The sequence below is a fragment of the Etheostoma cragini genome, chromosome 14, assembly GCF_013103735.1.
Source record: "Etheostoma cragini isolate CJK2018 chromosome 14, CSU_Ecrag_1.0, whole genome shotgun sequence".
Lineage (NCBI taxonomy): Eukaryota > Metazoa > Chordata > Actinopteri > Perciformes > Percidae > Etheostoma > Etheostoma cragini.
The window spans coordinates 14,010,246-14,032,561 of NC_048420.1; the positions used below are offsets into that span (position 1 = coordinate 14,010,246).

A 22,316-nucleotide genomic window follows, 5' to 3' on the forward strand; every position below is an offset into this window, starting at 1 on the left:
TTCAGTGGGCGAAAAGTGTGTGGGACTGCAGTTTTAATGTTTCATTCTGATCTTAAGCAACACACACACACACAAACACACACACACACACACACACACACACACACACACACACAGCATTGCTATACTGTAAGTGGGTGATTGATAAAATGATGTGACTCATTTGACTCACATGAGACCCTTAGTAGGAAAACACACACACACACACACACACACACACACACACATTGACTGATTTGCAGATCACGTCTGGGAGAATGAGCCTCCTTTTATTGCTTTCATTATTATTGCACGCGCCCCACACTCTTCTCGCTTTCACTCCCTTTCTCCTTCTGTTATTTTCAGAATGTTATTTACTGCCCAGCCTTGTATTTGACTCTCCTGGAAACCTTTTGTGTTTGGGGGATGAGTGAATGATCACACACTGGTGTACCCACCCACAGTAGATACATATAGTGTATGTTCACGACTGTGGCTTATTGAAAATAATTACAGCAATGTGTGTTTAATTATTTGGCTGAGTAATATGCTAGCTTATTGTTCTATAGACCCCATTTCATTCTTACATGTTTAGCTCTACTTCGTGGCTGCTTTGCTTAGCACTTGACCAGTTTTTATTCCTTGTCAAGACACATCCATCACATTACCTTCTTATAGAGCTGTGCCTTCAAATGGAAATATCAAGTGGCTGCAGGCTACGCTCACTGGTTAATCATAATGTTACATAATCAAATGCTACATCTGAGCAAACAAGTCAATAGTTTCAGCTAAACAGCAGCTTTTAAGAAAAGGAAAATGGAGTGTAGTTAAAGTAATTGAAGACCGAACAAGTAAAGAAAGTAATCAAGCAGAAGAGCATTTAATAATGTTTGTCATTCTTTCATTTATTATTGTCAAATAAAACGTTTATGCTGCTCATTTCACTGATTAAACATAGCAACACATTGTTGTTACATAATGCTACACTGATTGATACAAAAATAGAGATCAGTTATGCACTATTTATGGAGTTGTGTTTAAAGCCCTTTATTTGCAAGGCAGTAATATTTTTAGATAAAACAATCAGTAGCATTTTTTAACCTCTGTTTCAGCAGCTTGGCTCATTGTGATATTATTACAGTGTAATGCTGTTGCAGAACACTCTCTCCCTGTTAGATTGTGTCCTCTGTAAAGGAGCAACAGCAGGCACCTGCCACTGAGAGGGATGTGCTGTGTCATCACTTCTGCCAAATTATGGCTTGCTTCACCTCTCCACTTCTCTCTGCTCTTGTCCTTGTCTACTCCCACCTCCCCTGCTCCTTTCTGTCCCCACTGTTCTCTCCTTTTGGGCCTGGTTGCTCTACACATCTGCTCTCTTCTCGGCTGGTGTCTCATCTGTTCCCTAATCTCCTCTCTTCTGTATCCCACAGCACTCCTACTCCCCTTTTCTTCTCTGCTCTCATCCTGTCTGGTTTATCTGGGTTCACATGAAACTTTAATTGCATGTAAATCAAAGCGCTGCAGATGTGATTAGTCTTTTGTGCTGCTTTAATGAGTGAGGTCTGGACCATTGAAATATGGCACAGTAGCTGGCTCTGATGGCTAAGGCACAGGCAAACTCAACTTTGAATTCTGCCTCGCAGAGACAAAGCAAATATTGCTGAGAGGATCTTGGAAATATTTTAATACGTTGATAAACAATGTCAACGTATTGGGTTTGGCTGACATTTAAAAATGGTAATTAGCATGCAGTCTACTATTCTGAAAAGAAAGTGGCAACTAAAGGAGTAATAGAAAAGGTAGCAGTTTTCTGACATGTGACATTTAGGATGCAAGTCTTTTTGTTAACCCAAATATTTGCTTGTCCTGAAAAGTTTAAAGACTTACTGTTAGTGACACGGTTGCTGCCAAGTGACAATGTTTGAATCCCATGTTGACTTTGTATTCAGTGTCTCCTGTGACTAACAGACTGTATGTGTGCATGTGTGTATTCATTCTTGTATGCTTTCAACCGTGCATGCATACATTTCTCCGGGCACACATAACCAAGATGCAGTTAGCTTGCTAATTACCATGATAAAGCATCACTCACCCAGCATGTAAATAAAGATGTGTGAACAGGTAGATGTGTCTTAATTTGTCTGTTCATTTTTAAGCAGGTCTTGGGAAGCCACTGAAGGAGGTTAAGACTGTGTTTTATGGCATTAATGGTCTTTAAAGATAGATTTAAGAGATGAAAGAAGATGTGCTGTCAAAGGATAAAGTAAAGGACAGAGCACATTATGATGTCCATAAGATGTCACATTTTAATTAGTTTTAACTTATTAACGGATGCATTGTGTAGTTGCACACACACACACGCACACACAAACACACACACACACACACACACACACACAAAAGTACAAAAGCCACTGCAATATTCTTCTATGTAGTGACATGTATTACCATTGTGATAATGTTATTAATAGTCCGCCTTTCCATCCATCCATTTCCTTTTTTCCACTTATTCTTAAGGATTGCAGGACTATCTGCTGTGAATTTAATGTTAGAAAAAATAAAATATTCTCAAATTTTACCTTTCCTATTTGTTTTTTTCCTTTCCTGTCCTCCTTAGCTGTTCACACTTCTTTTCCTTCCACTCTGTGTTGCCTAGCAGTGTCCACCTGGCTTAACAGGTGTTGTTCACAAACCTTGAGTATGTTGTCTCCCTTCTCAACACTCAACCAAATTGTTTACTCAACAGCACTTTCCCCCTTCGATCTTTACACCTAGATCATCCTTGCTCAGTTAGGCTATGTGAGAACAGCCTCACAGCATAGATGATTTTGGGATGCAGCATGTTACAAAGAGTGCTATAGAAGGAGACAGAGAGTAGAGACAATGTGAGGAAGACGAGTGATAAAAGACTGAAAGAGGCTGATAGACATGGGAGGGGGAGAGAGAGGAGGCGTTTGGGTGGAAGAAAGAGAAGGAAGCAAAAAAGGGCACAAAAATGAGTTGAAAATAAAAGAAGACGACTGAGTGATGAAAGACAGCAGAGGAAGAAGAAAACAGTGCAACAGAGGAAAGTTAAAATAGAATAGCAATAACCGGAGGAAGATGGAGGAGGGTGACTCGAGACTAATAGAAAGAGAATAATGGTAAAGAGGAGGAATCAAAAAGACTGAGCCCAACCAAATGCCACATTAAAGATAATGAAAAAGAATAACAAAAAGACGCAGGAGAGAAAGATTGGCATCCACACTAACTTGGAGTCTGCTAATTGATGGTACGGCGGTTACACAGATATCACACATTGCAGGTATAGAGAATCTCTAGCCTCTACTATCTAGAGGACGCAACTTTTCATTCATTTAAAGAATGACAGTGGAAACTGAGAAAACTAGACCTTGTCGTGTATAATAAGTACCGTAAGATATTGTTAAAGGTTTTTTCTACATGCGCTCAGTCAGGTTTAAGTTTAAATAATTGAATCTGACCTTTCACTAAACCTCTCTAAACAGCTTATCATCCAATCATAGCTTAGAAACCATACAGGCATAGCAGGCCCGTGAAAAGTGAAAGTGTACTGTTTGAAAAGTATAAATAGCACTGGTGAGATTCTAGATCTTTTGAATTATTGGCTTTAGCCTATATATAGCAAGATTCCATTCATGTAGCCATTGTATACATAGTTATGACACCTTTTTCAGGGTTTTCTTAAAATATAAATCAGAAAATAGTAAAGGTCAATGGTAGACTGTTTTCAACAAACTTATCTTAATTAACTAACTGGCTTCAGTTGATAAAATCTGCCAAAAATTGTGAATTTAGCTGGTGGAATTGATAGTTGCTGGCTAATGAGAAGCGTGATTTTGTCTACCAATCGTCTTTTTCAAGGATCCATAGTTTGAAAAGTTCTGGTGAATCTGCCAACCAATGTCATTGTAAATTGTGTATGTGCTGTGCGAGATCTGGCACTAGCACTAGCAACAGCAACTGTCTATTGTCTGATTATCATAATCAAAGTAAAGTCATAGCCATGGTCCGCACAACTTGGAACACCAGGATTCCTCGTCAGTCATTAGAAATACTGATACATCCAAACACCGTAATGAGATATATGTTGATTTTAAAGATCCCTTCATATAGTTATACATCAATTGTATCATGATTATAGGAAATAACCTTTTATTTTAGTATCACAGCCATAAATAAGCTCTAATTGCTCGTCATGCTAAGAAATTATGCTCCAAGCTGTGTGGCACGAAAGAAGAATAAATACTTGGACAGATCCACAAGGAGCGTAATGATTGTAATTTAAGGGACAACAGTGACTGGTATATAATTTTACACATGGAGTTATGGCAGTAGTTTTGTTTTAAGGGTGGTAAAGTAAGAGTGGGATGTATCTAAATTCAAATTTGTCAGATTCCTTTAAACACCCCCTCAAATGTGCCTAGGAATCATGAAAAACTTAAATACCAAGATGACAGACATTCTTAAATTATACTGCACTCAAAGAGATACAAAAAAACACTCACAAATGCCTACAAGCCCACACACAGATAAACAAAGACCACTGTAAGTTCTCAGACATATACCTATCAAAATGCAAAATCTATTTTCTAGTTGAAAAAGAAGCAAATGTAATCAGTGTTTTTGTCTCAAATCATGGTCACAGATGGTTTAGAAATTGGGTTTTCCATCCCTGTGTGATGCACCTCAGCAGGTGGGTTATCGTTATTTTTCTCTCCTCTCCTCCCACTCCTCTGGGAAATGGAGAAAAAAAGTAATGGTGTGGTCAGACAGGCAGAGAGTTGCTCTAATTGGGTCCATGGGTGAACAGACAGTATTCACAGACTCAGACAGAGAGGGACTCCGTTACAGTGTTCATACTATCGGGTCTGGTCTGTTTAATGTTTTCACATGCATTTGTGTTTCTCTCACCTTATTCAAGTCTTTGTCTGTCTGTCGGCATTTCTGCTGTGTGCACTGTAAAGTGTGTTTTTTCGGGGTTCGTCTACATGCTGAGGCCATCAGTGTTTCTGTGCTTTCTGCTCAGGCTCCTTTACCCTTCTACCCGGCTTTCTTCTGCCTGCACTCTCCCTCTGTCCTCCAACCCCCTGCCTGTTGCCTTATGTAATGGCCAGAGACAGATAAACCCTTCAAGGACCTCTCATTTGGACTGAGGTCATAGAACACATCTTTTTCCTCTGCTCTCTCCTTCCCGATTTCTATCTTTGGAACTCTTACTCTTCTTAAGAAAAAAAGAGTGTTAGACCATGTGCACATCTGTGTGAGTTATTGAATGTGTCTGCATGCTATGTATGTACAGTACATGAGGATATCGGTTACCAAATATACACAGATTTGTAGGGTGTGTGTGCGTGTGTATGCAACAAAACAAAAGGAGACAAGACAGCTTTGCTGTGGGGGAGGGAATGATTTCCTACTGTGTGCCAGGTGACTGTGTGGCCCAACTCAAAGTCGGAAACAACAAAAACAACAGATGGATTTACAATACAGCATCATCAAAGGGCCACTAATCAAGTGTTCCATCCCAACGTGTCATGCTTTTGCTGAAACTTACTCACCTTGAGGAAAGAAAAGACATACTACACCAACTCACATTGACTGTGAAATATTAAAAATATTGTATAAAGAATGACTCTACAATATGTAAAGGATGCAATCATAAATATTCGTCCATGCTGTATCTTTAAATAAGGCATATTTCCCACTGAACTCACCTCATTAACAAGACATTACTGTATATTAGCAATATGTTATTCTTCATAAGAAATTGATTTACTATGAGCATTTCTTTCTTGAATACTGGCTCCACGGTTTTAACTGTGCAAAATGCTGCGGGGTGAAAACCTGTAAAACATTCCTTTTGATTTAGAGGTGAGAATGAATGTACGTGAGACGGAGCCACAAGGGCGTAGGTATAAATATTTGGACAGCAGCATTATACCTCATAATGCAGTAGTTGTACTCTCCCCAGGACATACAGTACTAAGTATGCCCAGTGGCATTAGAGAAAGAAAGAGAAGTGGTGAAATAATAAGGGAAGAGAAGATTATATTAAAGAAAGGAGTACAGTCTAGAGTAACACATGCTCTTCTGTGTGTGTGTGTGTGTGTGTGTGGTAGCTTGTGTTTGCATGCATGTGCACTCCTGTGTGATTTTGCTTCACCTCATTGTGCAAATTGTCTTTGTAACATTCTCACCCGTGGCCAAGATTATGGCTTTTAAACAATTCATTCTGGGGCTAATAAGAGGGCACACTTTGACTGCGGATAGATAAGAGAGGAAAGCAACAAAAGAGGGATGAGAAGAATATTTGAGAAATGCGCAGTGGCAATAAAAAGAAGCAGAGCTTGGCAAAACAAAGACATGTCAATGAATACATTTAATATCTCTGTCAGGGTCTAAGAAAAACACCCTTAAAATATTTAGTGGAAGACTCCACCAGCACATGAGAAGAACAAGCTCTCTGCCCGATAGTTCACCCCGAGAGGTGAACGTGTTGAGCTTATTGAGTCATCTTGACAGTATGACTCCTCTTTAGCTTAACATCATTGCATTGCATGGCATGAGACCCTAAAAATCAAAAACTGGAAAAGTACAGTATAACTTTTTCAAGAATCGTAGTCCTTTAGTCTGAGCAAGAAATATTTTAGCCCTTTCCTTTTTACTTATGGGCCTGCTTACACTGTTTGTGGTGACATTGAAATGTCATTAGAATAGAAATTGCAGAGAAGTGAACAGAAGATGTGCATCTAAACGTGTTACCGTATAACAAGAGCACTTAACCATGCCAACCTCAGTTTTGAGAGCAGCAAAACTCCACTACAAATCCTTCACAGCATCTTATAGTTGATTATGTCAACAGATTTTCTTCATGCTTTGGTGGAGGTTATGTGGTAATTTCAGCCATGTGGATAATGTTCTGGTCACCCGGTGAGCCTCCCTTTAAGGCAATCTGTCGAATTGATATATTGGACCATATGGAAAAGATATAACAAAGATGTGTTTTTCCTGCTTGAAAAAGGATACTGTAAAACTTTATTTAATTTATGTCTAAAACCCATGAAAGGATCAGCTGGTTCACAACATTTAGCCACATTGCTGAGGCACTGCTGAGATGCTGAGCTTTTGAAATCAGGCTGGATGGGTCTATAGGTTTATGCTGTTTACACCAACTCCTGGCCTTTTCCTTGTTTCAGTGTTAATCTGCTATGTATTTGAGGTAAAAACCTTTTTCCAAACTCTGGGCATTCAACTTTGATAATTACGTGCCCAATGTAGCCCCATCGGTTTTCTTGTTAACTATTGTGTTACAGCTTCACTCAACCTTTCATTAACAGCTCTTTTTGGTATCCGTTGTCTCCTAAATTAGACATTTTCACCCACAAGACTTCCACAGACCTGGTAAACCTGTTATTATTATTCAATATTATTATAGTCAATTTGAAAACTCTAAAAGGTGCATGAACTTGCATCACACTGTGTAAAAAGGAGTAGTAGCAGCATGATTACTTCAGTGTTTCCTTCAACAGTAACATAAGGAGGAGCAAGAGGAGCTGGATACATTACCTCACATATGTATACTAATAAAGTGTATTTATCAAGGTCATGGACTACAAAAGTCCGTCTGAAGTTGGAGAAAAAATATGGAATGTAAGTTGTAACCACTTTGCTTCTGCCTCACTTACACAGAATATTTCAGTCTCTCCCTCACGGTTACACGGTCACTGCAAGATGACAGTAGTCCACCTCTAAGGACATTTACAGATTCATACAGTAGCCCACAGGGGCGGCTGTGGCTCAATGGTAGAGCGGTTGCCTGCCAATCGGAAGGTTGGTGGTTCAATCCCCGCCCCTGCAGTCATTGTCGAAGTGTCCTTGGGCAAGACACTGAACCCCGAGTTGCCCCCGGTGCTGCGCATCGGAGTGTGAATGTGTGTGAATGTTGAAAAGCGCTATATAAATACAGCACATTTACATTTACATTTAGTTCCATTATCCCACTCTGCTGCCTCTTAACCTACATATACACACCCCACCCCCTGTAGCTCAAAGCTTCTCTGTTGTTTCTGAGTGCAAGTAGGAAATGAGGCCGCTAAATAAAAGCAAAGGTATGGCATGGGCTTAAAAATGCAAAAGCAGAAAAGACATGAAGAGTCGAATGAAAGTGTCTGCAATAAAAGCAAATAAAAGTGGAGAAATGAAAGTGATTTATAGAATTAAAAGTATAACCAATATCAGTAATTCTTAAAACAAAAACGTGAGAAGGAAGGTATGAATGAAGGCTTTTATTTGACATACTAATTAGGCTTTAGAAAATATACTAAATAGTTAGAGTGTATTGAACATTAGCTTAAACTCAAATTTTCACTCAATGCTGCCAGGCAAGAAATCTCTTCTTCCTTGGTTCCTTTCAAAACTTAACAAAGACAATTTCTCCTTGAGACTCCTTTGACTCTCTTCAGAGTCTCCACTCTTCTGTGTTTGTTGTCAAAAATGTCATGTCAAACCAAAATAAGTCTTTTTGAAATCCTACTTGAGAAATTAATCACTAAGATTTTCACAGACGGTTTCAACAGTTTACAGAAATATGATTCTTTGTGGGTGGTGGGCCAAAATGCTATCACATGACTTTATTATGTGCAGATAGCCATAGCTGTAGTAATTATGGGTTCAACGTAACAATAGTTTAATGTGGTATCTGTAGTTTTCTGACATGTTTTTTTTCTCTATCTACCTGCAAAAGTTTTAAAATATGGGAATTTGACACTCACCATACGCACCATACTGTAACTACAGATTGCGGCGTTAATTCGTACCTGTCTTCAAAAGGCTTTTTAAGCTCATTCCAGCTGATCTCAGAAAAGTTGCCACCACACATAACAAACGAACTTTAAATGATTAAACAACAATATTGTACATATGCCCCAGCACCTGCTTGAGATTTTTTATTGCATGTAAACTAATCTATCATTTATCAGTTTGCCTAAATTAACTGTAGACAGTATTTTTACAGTACAGCCCTTCTGGCTCTTGCTCTAACATGAGTACTGCTGAAAAATTGATCAAAGGGAACATGTGTGTGTGCATGCTGTAATTACTGCGCTGTGTATAAAAACTGACTCAAACCTCTTCTTTGGTAATGTTTCATAGATGAACAGAAATATTATTATTTAATTATTAAATTAAGTACCCACTATTAAGTTATATTAGCTGTGGACATTTGTTCTATTTGTGCAAAGTGCTTCACTAGACTTTTGCTCTGTTTTGTTCTGCCTTTACTATACCTGTAAACCCCAGTGTCATATACTAACCAGGTGATGTGCAAGGCCCCCAAAACATGATCCTTAATAATTTGTAATATGGAGAGCACTGCAGATCGCAGTAATTGTTCATTAGACACAGCATACTGTACAGTGTAAACTTTCTGGTCAACTTGATGTGTGCATCTACAGTGTTGGAAGGTCAAGGTTTGGTTCACAGCCTTGGATGCATGTAGCATTGCCATGTAGGCGTCGGACAGCGATTTCAACCTAAGTCTTTGTCTTCTCTCTCTCTACACTTTCCTCTACTTAGTAAAACAAGGAACATATAGGAAAGAGTGTATGTCATTCTTGAACAGCGTCTTCACTGAGGACTTGCTGTGGGTTTTTGCTGATGTAAGGCTGTGGTTGTTGCGGTTGGAAGAAGAGAGGAGATTCCTGCATAATGCATCAAAGCCTGTGTGAATATCCCAGAAATCACACATCCCCAAAATAAATAGTGTGTGCACATCTCAAATACGTGTGCATACTGGATGGGAATATCTACACACTGCAGCTCCTCAATTTCAAACAGCATGTTCATGTTACATCTACTCGGCATGTTTTTGATGAAGACTTGAAGCTTAACATTTTAAATAGGGTGCCACAGTAATATTCTATTGTGCCTGTCCAGAATACCCCTGCTGTTTAGGTTACATAGCACATAACACCTGAGGGCATGTGTTCACTCTGGTTTTCCTTTCTGTGTTTGTTGTGCTATTTCACTCACTAGAGCCCTCCAGAGGTTTTACCTGCCTCCTTGTTGTGAGGATTACTCATTGTAAACAAGACATCGCACTTATCGGCTCCTTCAAGACAAGCAATTAACCTGTTAACAAAAAGGCCTCTCAACAGTTTATAGAGGTTTTGGTGATGTAGGCAATTTTAAATGTCACCTGGGGAGCAGGGTGATTTTTTTTCAATCTGTTTCAAACTGTACAGCATGACATGTCAATGCAATATGTGCATATAGGTGAAGCCTTTGTTAAGATGATAAACTGCATCCACCATGGTTCAATTCCTCATCGTTAGGTGCTTGGGCCCATTGGCTGAACGCCCAAGGATTCTTTTTCTTCCGTATTTATCTCTGAGCACAGTAAAAAGTATGCAAATTCGAATTTTTCCTTATTCATTAAGACACACTTAATCCCTGTTTGAAAGGACGGGTTTAGCAGAATTTGACTGGCAAATGAAGCGTGACTGGAACTGCTAAATTTTGATTAGCTCAAGAATTCAATTTCCACATATTAGGTAACATCATTTATCACCATTGCCTTACACATTAGTTACAGTGGGTTCTCAAAGTAAAATGTGTGCACCGTTCAGTGAACAGGAAGAGGGTTCACGAAGGCAGGACGTTTTGTTGGCAAGCAAGAAAGATGTTTTTGAGCAGATTGTGTAAGGTGGGCAGTTTGACAGGCCTTTGAAGAGCTGGGGGACCTCTCACAACATGTTGACCTCTCCTATCCTCCTTGCTCTCCTTGATGGATGCACCATCTATTTGACACTGTACTGTCAGGTGCTGTCAGACAAAACCAACTACTCTCTTTCTGTCTTTCTCCACCACCAGTTACAAGATATTGGCTCAAGGCGCATTTTGTTAAATCACTTGCATGAAATTTAGTCTACAACAGTAAGTGTTTACTTAAATGTCATCATTCAGTGTGTTTACATGCACAACAATATACCACTGTTATGAAATATTCTGAATTTGATACAGGTCATGTAAACAGCATATTTCTGTTGGATATTCCAAATGAGAACTTTTTCCGAATTTCGAAATTTCCGGGATATTCCGGTATTATTTGGCATTATAGGCCTTCTTTGGACATACACACAATGCATTCGGAATATGTGTCTTGGGTCTCATTCAGGGTTTTTACCACAGGCTCATGGTCTGCTCTGTGCAGTGGTTACTGTACACAAAAGACCAGCCAAAAGTTTGCAAGGGAGCAGACCCGATAAGAAGGAGAAACACAGGTACTTTTAAACATTTTTAAAGACTTGGATATCAACAGGTTTAGATGCACACACATCGCTAAGCCAACTTTTTCCAACGAGTCCACCATTGTTGAAAAACTTTGAAAAAGTCGAATTTTTCATGGCTATATGTAAACGGGAATATTTGTTGAATTTTTACTTTCATTCTTTAACCATAAAAGTATTGGTGTGCATCTGCATTGATATCCAGTGTCAGGAAGGATACTTTCAAAATATATTCCGTTACAGAATACAGAAAACACGCACAAAAATGTAATTTGTAACGTATTCTGTTAGGGTACTCAATCTGAGTAACATATTCGGAATATTTGGATTACTTCCACGGATTGAATTGCATTTCATTAGAGTAGAAATGCGGCCATAAAATACTGCTTACTATACAGGCCTATTCTGGTGTGTTCTTCTGTTCCAAATGGCTGAATGTGTACATTACCAAGCAGATAGATTTTTGTAGTCCAGAACTGCATAGCCAACTACAAAAATCTAACTGCAGTCTTGCTACCTCAAGCTAATTTTAGCTGGCATGTCCGGCGGGGCTAGTCAGTCTTTCAAACACTCTGGGACTAGTAAACCAGCACATAGGAGACTGTAAAGTTTTATGTCAACTTACCTGGTACAACTATAAAATAGCAAGGTGACCAGTAAAACTACAGCAGATCACTACCCTTGGCAAACAAAATTGAAAAAAACTGTAAGACGCTTAAGCTTGGCGGTGGAGTAATTTGGACGCTGAAAGCAGGTTGGTTGCCGTCAAGCAGAGGTTGCACTGCAGACTTATGTTTTGTTCTCCCTGTTCTTTCTTCAAACATTTGGGGTGTTATTTTTTGTCTCTGGTGCTTCCACACGCATACAAACTTGGAAGAAAAAACCCTAACCCTAAACTTGGAAGAAGTGAGATGTCTCACTCTGTAGCTAAAACAGAGACCTAAACACACAGGATGAAAAGAGGATCTGCAGCAATGTTTAGTACAACAAAAATATGGTGTTTTTTGAAACCATGTAAACCTATTCTGGTACAACCTCAAAATACAATTATGAACCTGAAAATATTTATGAACAAGGTATTTAAAACCCAAGACTTTACCAAACCAAAACTGTAGCTCATTTGAGATCCTGTTACTTGCAATGAGGAGATGATCATTACCAAATAGGCTGTCTAACCCGGTTTTCCGTCAATTCACCTGCAGCACTTGTTGAAGCCTGATTTCAGAATATATCCGTCATTTTTTAGCACTCTGATGCATCCTCCTCAGGCATCCGCTGCTTCTCCATTCTGGTCTTTTAGGCCCCTCCTTTGTCCTGACCCTTCTTGCGCCATCCATGGGTAACATTCAATTATTAACACAGCAAGAAACCACGCAAATCTAGACTGTCAAAAAATGCCGCTACTTTTTCTCAAACTTTGTTGCTTTCTCTCTGCCTGACATTTGTCTTTGGGTCATGCCATGAGACGAGGGGGCGCTAATTTATCTCCCTACATTTCTGTGAATCGACTTGACCTGCTATCAGTTTATTGGATAAACGCATTCCTCATTCCCATGAGGCTTTGCTCCATTCTACAAAACAAATTAAATTGTTGTGTTTTTATTTGTGGCCATCACATTTCTGTAACACCTGAAAATGAGTAATTGAATTAAAATAGGCTAGATTGATGGGAGAGGCTACGCAAACATCAGTGAATTGACGGAAGAGACTACTGTGCAGGGTAACTAAGACTGAGATAAAAACAGTGAGGAAGTGCTATACTGTAAATATCGGTTGGACTTTCAGTGTATACTCACAGTGGGAACGCTGGAGGTTTTTGCGGAGAGTACGTAATAACAACAATTTGAAGGGCCCATGGGCAGCTGCTTATGTCTCACGGCCGTTTTAAATAGTCCGTAGGCCGGGCAGACAGAATTCTTTGGTCGGCCGCCCGACCAGGAAAATTTGTCCAAATGTCCCAATTGCCACTCCGCGCTGATCCTACCTTAATATCCTCTGCAACCTTTCTAACCATTTGGCCTTTGGTAGTGTAAAAGTGTTTCTCCCAGCCTTTCTGTTGTGCGACTGCATGCCGCAACATGCATGCACTGTATGCTTGAAAATACATTTTTAAAAAGGCCAGATGCCTTGGAGCAATGGAAATGTTTGGATGTAAATGTCAGCTGGCAGTGAGAAGCAAAAAGCTGAAAAAAAATATTGCCTCCGTAGAGTACACTTGCTTACATTCGCCTCTGCTTTAGGCCTTTCTACCCACAATATTTAGATGTTGAACTCATTCACTTCAGAAAAAAACAAGCAGGCAGACATGGCCCCACGTCCCAGCGCTAAGCACAGCTCCTTGCTGTATGCAGCTGCAACAACAAGACAGTTTTATATCTCATATCATTTTTTCTCATGCTTTACTGTTGTGTCAAATCAGATTAAATGTGGCAAAATAATAATTTCACCTTGAATTTCATGATGCAGTCCTCATGTGTCATGTTATTTTACTGTGGCTCTGTGTGGTAATGTGTGTTTGTTATACGTCTTTGTTAGGGCATTTGCAACATTTACACCAGTAAAACATCTTTTCACAAAATAATTTAAATCTGTCAGGTATGTCACAGGAGGGATATTTGGTCGTATTACATTTTCTTTGACCAAAGTTTTCTGTGGTCATTTAAGACTCATGTCATGACTTTTACTTATTTATTTTTCTCACCTAAGCTCTATTTATTTTCTACCCCATGAGGCCCAAACAGTTGATATTGCTGGTGCTTTGATTACTTTAGGGCTGAAATGCTCAGTTAGCTGCCTGGGTTTTATCAAATCTGGCTTTAAGCTCTTGGATGATATAGACTGAGGCTGCATTTAAATCCCCCACAGTGCATTCACTGTAAAATTGCCAGCATCTATGTGATATTGAAGCATCAACAACATTAGAGCTAAGGAGAGGCAAGGGAAATATTGACAACCACAAATGTGTTGTCACTGGGCTGATAAATGAAGGTCTGATGTGGTGAGTATAAGAAGTCTACATTTTGGGAATTATTAAATTATTATTAAATATTTCCTAGTAGAATAAACTTAACTGATTTGTAGTATACATGCTCAATCAGAGAACATAATACAATCACACAAAGTTTTAAGTTTTATAACAACACAAGAGGTCATATCCGAAGGACATTTTCCTTCACCCCTTTCACATCTAATTACTACATTCCTAATCGCACTGTACAACCTTATGGGGATGGTTGTGCTGCTTGATGACACCTCTGATTTGCTGCTAGGCCTTGTTGTGACCCATCGTGTGTGTGTGTGTGTGTGTGTTCCTGCACACATCTAGTCTGTCTAAGCAATTTAGGTCTTTCTCTCCTTTTGTTCTTTTATGTGACTGACAAACCGTAAAGCTGGTAAATAACAGTGGCAGCTTGTTGTTTTGGCACATTAGTGAAATGTGTTCATACGTGCAATTGGTCAAAATAAATTAATAACATCACGGTGGTGTAATGGGCTTTTACATTTTGTGAGGGGTCTCTAAAGCTGTATGATATATTTCAACATAATAAGTCATGAAAATGTGTTGTCCTCGAGTGGTGTTTGGGCTGTGACTGACTTAGCAGGAACAAACCCTACCATGATGCTTTGCCTTACATGTTGAGAGACCGTTGCCTGGTTAGCAAAACTGCTTAAATATTTGTTTTCAACCCTAAAATTAGATGATGGCTCCTGACAGAGAAAGAGAGAGAAACCTAGATGTATGCGGCCATGATTCATGTGGACCAAACACATATTTAATAATCTCCTGGCTGTTGCCTACATCTTTATCTTCAAAACACAGCTCCAAGCATAAAGAGTGTTAGTGCTTAAAGTGTAACTAAAAATTACCATGCACTGTCTCTAACTCACAATACCAGACAGATATGACTTAATAATACACCACTCAAGCATTCTCAGCATTTTTTATTGTAATAATTTCCTTTCAACAAGTCCCTCATTGGATACCCGTCATTGACTGCCGCTCATCACTCATATGATTACAAACCAGCAAGTTTCTGCATGCATGCCAGCTGTGAGTGCCACTATACTGTCACATAAGTAGGCATACATTCACTTATAAATTATTGAAATGCCTGTCTGTCTGTCTGTCTGTCTGTTTTTTATGTTTAATTGTTATTAAAGTTTTTAAGTTGAAGCTTATACATTGCCCAACACTAACGTCCTATAGTATTGCATTTTATTTGTTTTTCATTTATTTATGTTTTCAACTGCTTTTTAATGTTTTAGGAAAAGCACTTTGAATTGCCCTGCTGTTGAAATGTGCTTAACAAATAAAGCTGCCTTGCCTGGAGACTTGTATTGTCGTAAGGGGGAGGAGACAACTGAAAATCAGACCTCTGTAAAAAATAAAACTGACCTGATGTATTGTAATTTGTAGTAGTAAGATATTCTATGGATTTTATTTCATGTTTTTGTGGTTGTATTGTCATTTGCCATCACACTCACAGCTGACACCATGAATACAATCACTTACAAGTTATGTTTATTGTGTACACCAGCAAACACTTGTGACAAAACCAATGAATAAACACAAACCACAAGGAAATCAATTGCCCACTGCTGTAGGGTCAAGGAAAACATGAAGAGAACAGAAAATGTGGAAAATGTTTTGGTTGCCAATCCTGCGATCTCCAACTTCTCCAAAGACTTCTCTTTATGAACCCCTACCAGATGCCCCACCTTGACCAATGACGACATGAGAACTTGTTGTTCAGTGGAAGAAGCCATAAAGAAGAAGATAGTATTGTCATTACAGTTTATTTAGAGTTAGATATTTTAAACTGATTGAAACTAATGAAACTTTTTGTTCGTCTACTACACTCTAGCTTGTGCTTCTGCTGTCCGTCATGCCGTCGTCACGTGGTCGTGGTCACGTGTTTTCAAAGCGTGAATACAGATAAAGGATGGCTGGTTCATTATAGAGCACAAATTAAGTTAAACTTCAACCACAGTAGTGACTCACTCCTCTGTTAATGTGTGTAATTTCCCCTTGTTCCCTTTGCATGCTTAAATATGTTTAATTTGCACACACAGAAAGATAATCTAAGTCCCTCTGGAAAACACAGTGTTTCTACCATGCACATTTTGTCATTTGGGTGTTTGTGACGGGGAGAAAGAAGTGATTGTGTGTGTTATTTACAGCACCGGGCTGCCTTTGGCAGAAACCTGAGCACTTCTGAGATATAGCAAGGCGGACAGAATCTAAAAATACCACGGCTGAGTGAGCAGGGCTTAAGAAGAAGAAGCAGTGGCTGTCCACACTGTCAGGCCTGCCTCTTGGTCTTCAGGCTGCACACTGCTGTCTCAGAATGAAATGAGAATTAGGCCTTTTTAGACAAACAGAAACAAATCCATCTGAGACCCGACAGCTAATTTAAAGTGACGGGTAGAACAAAGGGGATTTTCTATCCGATATTGAACATTTGATCTATTTGGTGAGTCAGTGTGATGTAAAGTGTATGAAACACATTGAGATCGCCAATGGATTGTTTCAGTGTTAATCAAAATAGGAAGGATGAAGAAAAGATAATTGGACCTGGTGAGGAATGAGTATCATAGTTTCATCCATGCTTGAAAAAAAATGCCTCAGTCAATAAAATAAATGCAATGTCGCAGAGTGGATTGAAGGCAACACAGACCTTGACATCCCATGATCATACTGCATTTCATAGTGTTTAAAATGTGGTGACCTTTTCTGCTTTGAATTTTAACGTCACGCCCTGTGGCCGTGTCCCTTTTCCCTTGTCATCTCTTGAATGACACACGGATGAAAACATTAAGCATAGTGTGCATCTCACCACCCCTGTCTTTTTAGCCCACGTACACAATTGGCCTCAGCGGGCCATTACATGTCTAATACTGTCTGCACACACAAAGGCACACAAAAGCTGGCTCCAGTCCTGGGCCTGTGGCAGGCATTGAAGGAAAGCTGGCCACGGACACTTTCATTTGTCCGTCCATTTGTTTGTCCACAGAGGCTTCAAACATATCCTTCTCTCCTCATGCACAGCCTCCGGCTGCACCTGATCTGTGAAGTGCACTACAAAGTTTAAATGACACCGGCTCAGCGGTGACTTGAAATGACTGTTGATGACTCCTAAAGAGATATATTTCCATTTGAAAAGTAGGCTGTTAGTGTTACTTGTTGTTTATGGTCACTTAAATTGAGCCTGTCAGTGCTCCAACTCAATATCCGTCATTGCTAAGAATTTTTACTTAAGAAAATTATGAAAGAGCTCTAATTAAGATAAGTGCTTTAAAAATTCTATTGACAAGGAGTCTCATATGTCGTCGATGAAAAGAAATGTGTTCCTCTCACAAGTGAGCCCAAATTAGCTTTTCCTGTACAAAAAAGATGTGGTGACCAAGCTTGTATGATGAACAATTAAGATTTGCCTAAGATTTGCATTTTTGCTTTGTGAGCCAAGCTGTGAGAAAATGACTCTATTTAGTCTAATCAAAAGCTCAAGTTGAATCCCAAAGATTTTAATTGCCCTCACTGGTGTGCTTCCTCTCTACTTTACATCTGTGGTTATTTGCTTCTTCTCTCACTATACAAAAGCTGTTAATATAGAGCCGAGCTACTGAGGTTCAAGTTTTTTCCCTGTGCTTCTATGTGGACAAACATTTACATGACCTATAAAAGAACATTCACAATTCTGCTTCAGACTGCATGTTCATGTGAGTAAATAGTGCAGTCAATCAGCAGCTAAATGGTTTTCTGCTTGTTTATTGTGTCTTCATATGAATAAAATGGGTATGTAAAAATGCACACACAGGTGCATGATCACCCACACATTCAAGTAAGCAGCAGACATGTATGCAAATATGCATACCCACTCTGACAGCCAGCCTTTTTTCTGTGGCTTCTGCTTCCTGTAGAGCACATACCCAGATGTTTTTCTTCTGCTGAAAACAGATACGAGTCTAATTACATTAAAGGTCTCATTTTATGATGATCGATCTGCACAAATAGCCATCTGAACAAGCAGAACAAGATAATTTTATGTTATTTATGTTCTTTATTTATTTTTTTGGTCCTCTGCCGGGTAGGTGAGAAGGTTAGCCGCTTTGTGAGTTCATTGTGTGTGCGGTTGCCTGCTGAGCTTCTGAACAAAAGAAACAGCCTGTGAGGGGACGGTTTTACTTTCTTGGCCTTCATGATGATTGCGGAAGCAGACACATCCAGAAACACAGCGAGTACAAATTCAGGTAGTACACCAGAACTTTCACTTCATGTGTTTCTATTAGTGACAGAAAATTCATTGCTTGAGACTTTGTGACCCTCATTCATGAGGTGGTTCAGTTTTAGATTCTAGCAGCTACTCCACATGAGTGCCAAAACATTTGTCTTTGTAATTGAATGAAATGATGTCATTTCATTTGACATCCTCTGCTGTGACTAACATAATGCAATTGCCTTAGCCCCTATGAATCATCACCAGATGTGTACGTCTGTGCGAGCGCTCATTCACTATTTCACACAGTGAATCATGTCCCATAGGTTTGTGTGACATACTGTTTTTTGAGGCTGTGTGAGTATTTGTGTTGGTGTAGTGGCTTTCCAACTTCATATGTGCATTCACATGAACCTACAGGTATGTCTGTATATCAGTGTGTAAATCTCAAACTGTAAGGATAGAATGTGTTGGACTTAATGAGTTGGGCTACTACACTAAAGTCTTCAGTAAAAACTTAATCCTGAGGGCTAGATATGAGAGAGAGCTAAAAATAGTCCCCGTAGCTACAGTAACGTGCATAGCAGGATATCGTTGTCTTGTCGATGATGATAATGATGATGATGAGTAGGAGGAGGAAAAAACCAAGAGAAGGGAGTGGGGGGAAGGAAATATTAGTAAGAAAAGACGTAATATAAGAAGAGAAATGAATAATAAAATTTCATTCATCTGAGTATTTTAGGGGAAAGTTTTTTGATTTATAATAATGTGGCAGTTGGGATATTTAAACAACTTGGGATGCATGCAACTAACAACAGCTCTAGATTGTATGTAGATTTAATGAACAAAGGAAGGTTTAGATATTAAGAGAGACAGTTGAGCATGCCCCCAGTTGATACATAGATGGTTTAAATAAATAGATAGCTCAGGCTAATAATGGATTGACATTTTGATTAGAGACAGAGAGATAAAAAGACAGGATCTAGCTCCATCCTTAATGCTGTCCATCTGAAACCCTAATTACAACTAAACACACTGCCCTCTTTCTTTCTCCCTCGCTCTCTCTCTATCCTCTGTTACTAACTCCACACAATGCTTGACAATCTAAAAAAGCTTCCCTGAGGCCCCTAATCTAATAGAGCAGTCTCAAGACACACACACACACACACACACACACAGTTAGTCAGATAAAGGAGATACATTGGACACTGAGTGAGGAATGACATACAGAAAGGGAGCTTTTCTTCAAGTCTCCAAGGGTTGTTGGTGTGGTGTTCATTATGACAGAGCTCTGGTGGGAGCTCATTGTTCCCTTCTTTGTGTGAGTGTGTGTCCATCTGCAGCGAGCCCCTTCAGGGCCCAGTCTGTTTCATCAGGTCTGTGTGAGAGTCCCCACTCTGATCCTGCTGTACAATAAACAGTCATGAAGCAGAAGCAGAGCTGGTGCAGACCAGTATGACCCGGGATGCAAATGCAAAAAATGTAAAAAAAGGTTATGTTTAAATCACAGAAGACAACTGACCAACCACTGACAGTCTGAATACCAAAGATTACTAACTAAAATAAAATATTAATAAAATAACAGTGGACTCATTTAGGTATGATAAAAATGAACTACTACACAGGTCTTCCAACGTTCAAAACCTTGATGGTGTTATTTACATTCATCCAAGATGCTATTCCAGAGAGTTCAAAGAGTGTGATGACAAGATCTCAGAGCCAGTGATGAATACATAACAGAGAATTCTGGTCTGCTTGATAAACTTCTCCCTGGAGATTTAATACTAGCAGACATCGGTTTTGACATAAAGAAGCAGTTGGCTTGCATTGTGCACTAGTGGTAACTCCTAACTCCTATTTTCTCTAAAAGAATATATTTTCTATCCATACAACAAAGTGTGCATATTTCATGTTAAATACCATCAATTAAGTCTGCACTTGGTAATAAGAATGGGAATGTTTCAGCTTCAAATTATCATCAATCAGTTCAAGACACGACTTGCTGTTCAGGGATTCCTTTAGGCTGCTGTTATTTGCGCATCAAGGGCAATAAACTTCTACAAGGCCACTGCCACAACAGTCACACGAAGTTATTGCATCAGGAGATGCTCCCAAGTAGGTAAACTATGCATTGATAATACACAATAAAGCAAAATAATTGCATATTTTAGATGAGATAAAATATGTAAAAGCAATTTAACAATGCAAAGTGTCAAATGGACCTTGCTAAACCCATGCTAAACTATGACTTTTTTGACTATGACTTTTTAATCACTTTTTTGACATGCTATGCTATGACTTTTTACCATTATTCGAACATGTTATACTTACTTCTCAACACTTTTGTCGACATGCTATGACTTTTTTGACGTGCTATAATGTGATTTTTTCATCACTTTTTTAACTTGCTATGCTATGCCTTTTCAACATGCCATACTTACTTTTCACCACTTTTGTTGACTTGCTATACTATGAATTTTTTCAACATACTATACCATGACCTTTTTATCATTTTTTAGACATGCTATACTATACTATGACTTTTTTATCAAGTTTTTCAAAATTCTATACTATGACTTTTTATCATTATTTGACATGCTATACTTACTTTTCACCACTTTTGTCAGCATACTATGACTTTTTTGACATGCTAAACTACGACTTTTTTATCACTTTTTCAGGTCCTATGTTTACTTTTCACCACTTTGTTGACATGCTATGACTTTTTTCGACATACTATACTATGACTATTTTATCAATTTTTTTCAACATACTATACTATGCGTTTTTTATTACTTTTTTGACATGCTGTACTATGACTTTTTATCATTATTCAACATGTTATACTTACTTTTCACCACTTTTGTTGACATGCTATGACTTTTTTCATCATGTTTTAACATGATTTTTTCGACACTTTTGTTGACGTGCTAAACTATAAATGTTTTCATATATTACACTTTGACTTTTTTATCACGTTTTAGACATGTTATACCATGACTTTTTTTTCACTTTTTTGACATGCAATACTATGACTTTTTTATCAATTTTTTGCAAATGTTGTAATATGACTTTTTATTATTTTTTTGAAATGCTAGGATTTTTGTAATCAATATTGTTCACATGCTATGATATGAGTTTTGTATCACTTTTTTGACATACTATACTATGACTTTTTATCATTATTCGACATGCTATATTTACTTTTAACCACTTTTGTCGACATGCCATGACTTTTTTTGACATGCTATGATGTGATTTTTTCATCACTTTTTTGAGATGCTATATTTAGATTTAACCACTTTTTGTTGACATGCTATACTATGACTTTTTTGACATGCAAAACTATGAATTTTTGACATGCTATACTATGACTTTTTTATCACTTTTTTGACATACCATGCTATGACTTTTTTGACAAAAACTATGACTTTTTTGACATGCTATACTATGACTTTTTTATCACTTTTTCACATGCTATACTATAACTTTTTATCATTATTCGACATGTTATACTTACTTTTCACCACTTTTGTCGACATGCTATATCTTCTTTGACATGTGATAATGTGATTTTTTTCATCACTTTTTTGACATGCTTTACAATAATTTTTCAACATGCTATACTTACATTTCACCACTTTTTGTTGACATGCTATGTCTTTTTTGACATGCTAAACTATGACTTTTTAATCACTTTTTTGATATCCTGTATTTACTTTTCACCACTTTTGTTCAACATGCTATACTATGAATTTTTTGGACATACTATACTATGAGTTTTTTATCACTTTTTTGACATGCTGTACTATGA

General features: G+C 38.4%; 1 protein-coding gene across 4 annotated transcripts in view; it reads left to right on the forward strand.

The window, feature by feature from the left end:
• The window catches only part of dtnbp1b (dystrobrevin binding protein 1b), a 33,183-nt gene that overhangs the window by 977 nt on the left and 9,890 nt on the right, over positions 1 to 22,316 (forward strand). For 2 of the 4 annotated variants that reach the window (XM_034892995.1, XM_034892997.1), the window contains exon 1: positions 18,220 to 18,536. The exons of the other annotated variants lie outside the window; for them this stretch is intronic. In XM_034892995.1, coding sequence (XP_034748886.1) covers positions 18,485 to 18,536 — 52 coding nt within the window. In that variant the 5' untranslated portion in view covers positions 18,220 to 18,484. Of the gene's footprint in view, positions 1 to 18,219; positions 18,537 to 22,316 lie in introns of those variants that run through there. 4 annotated transcript variants of the gene reach the window in all.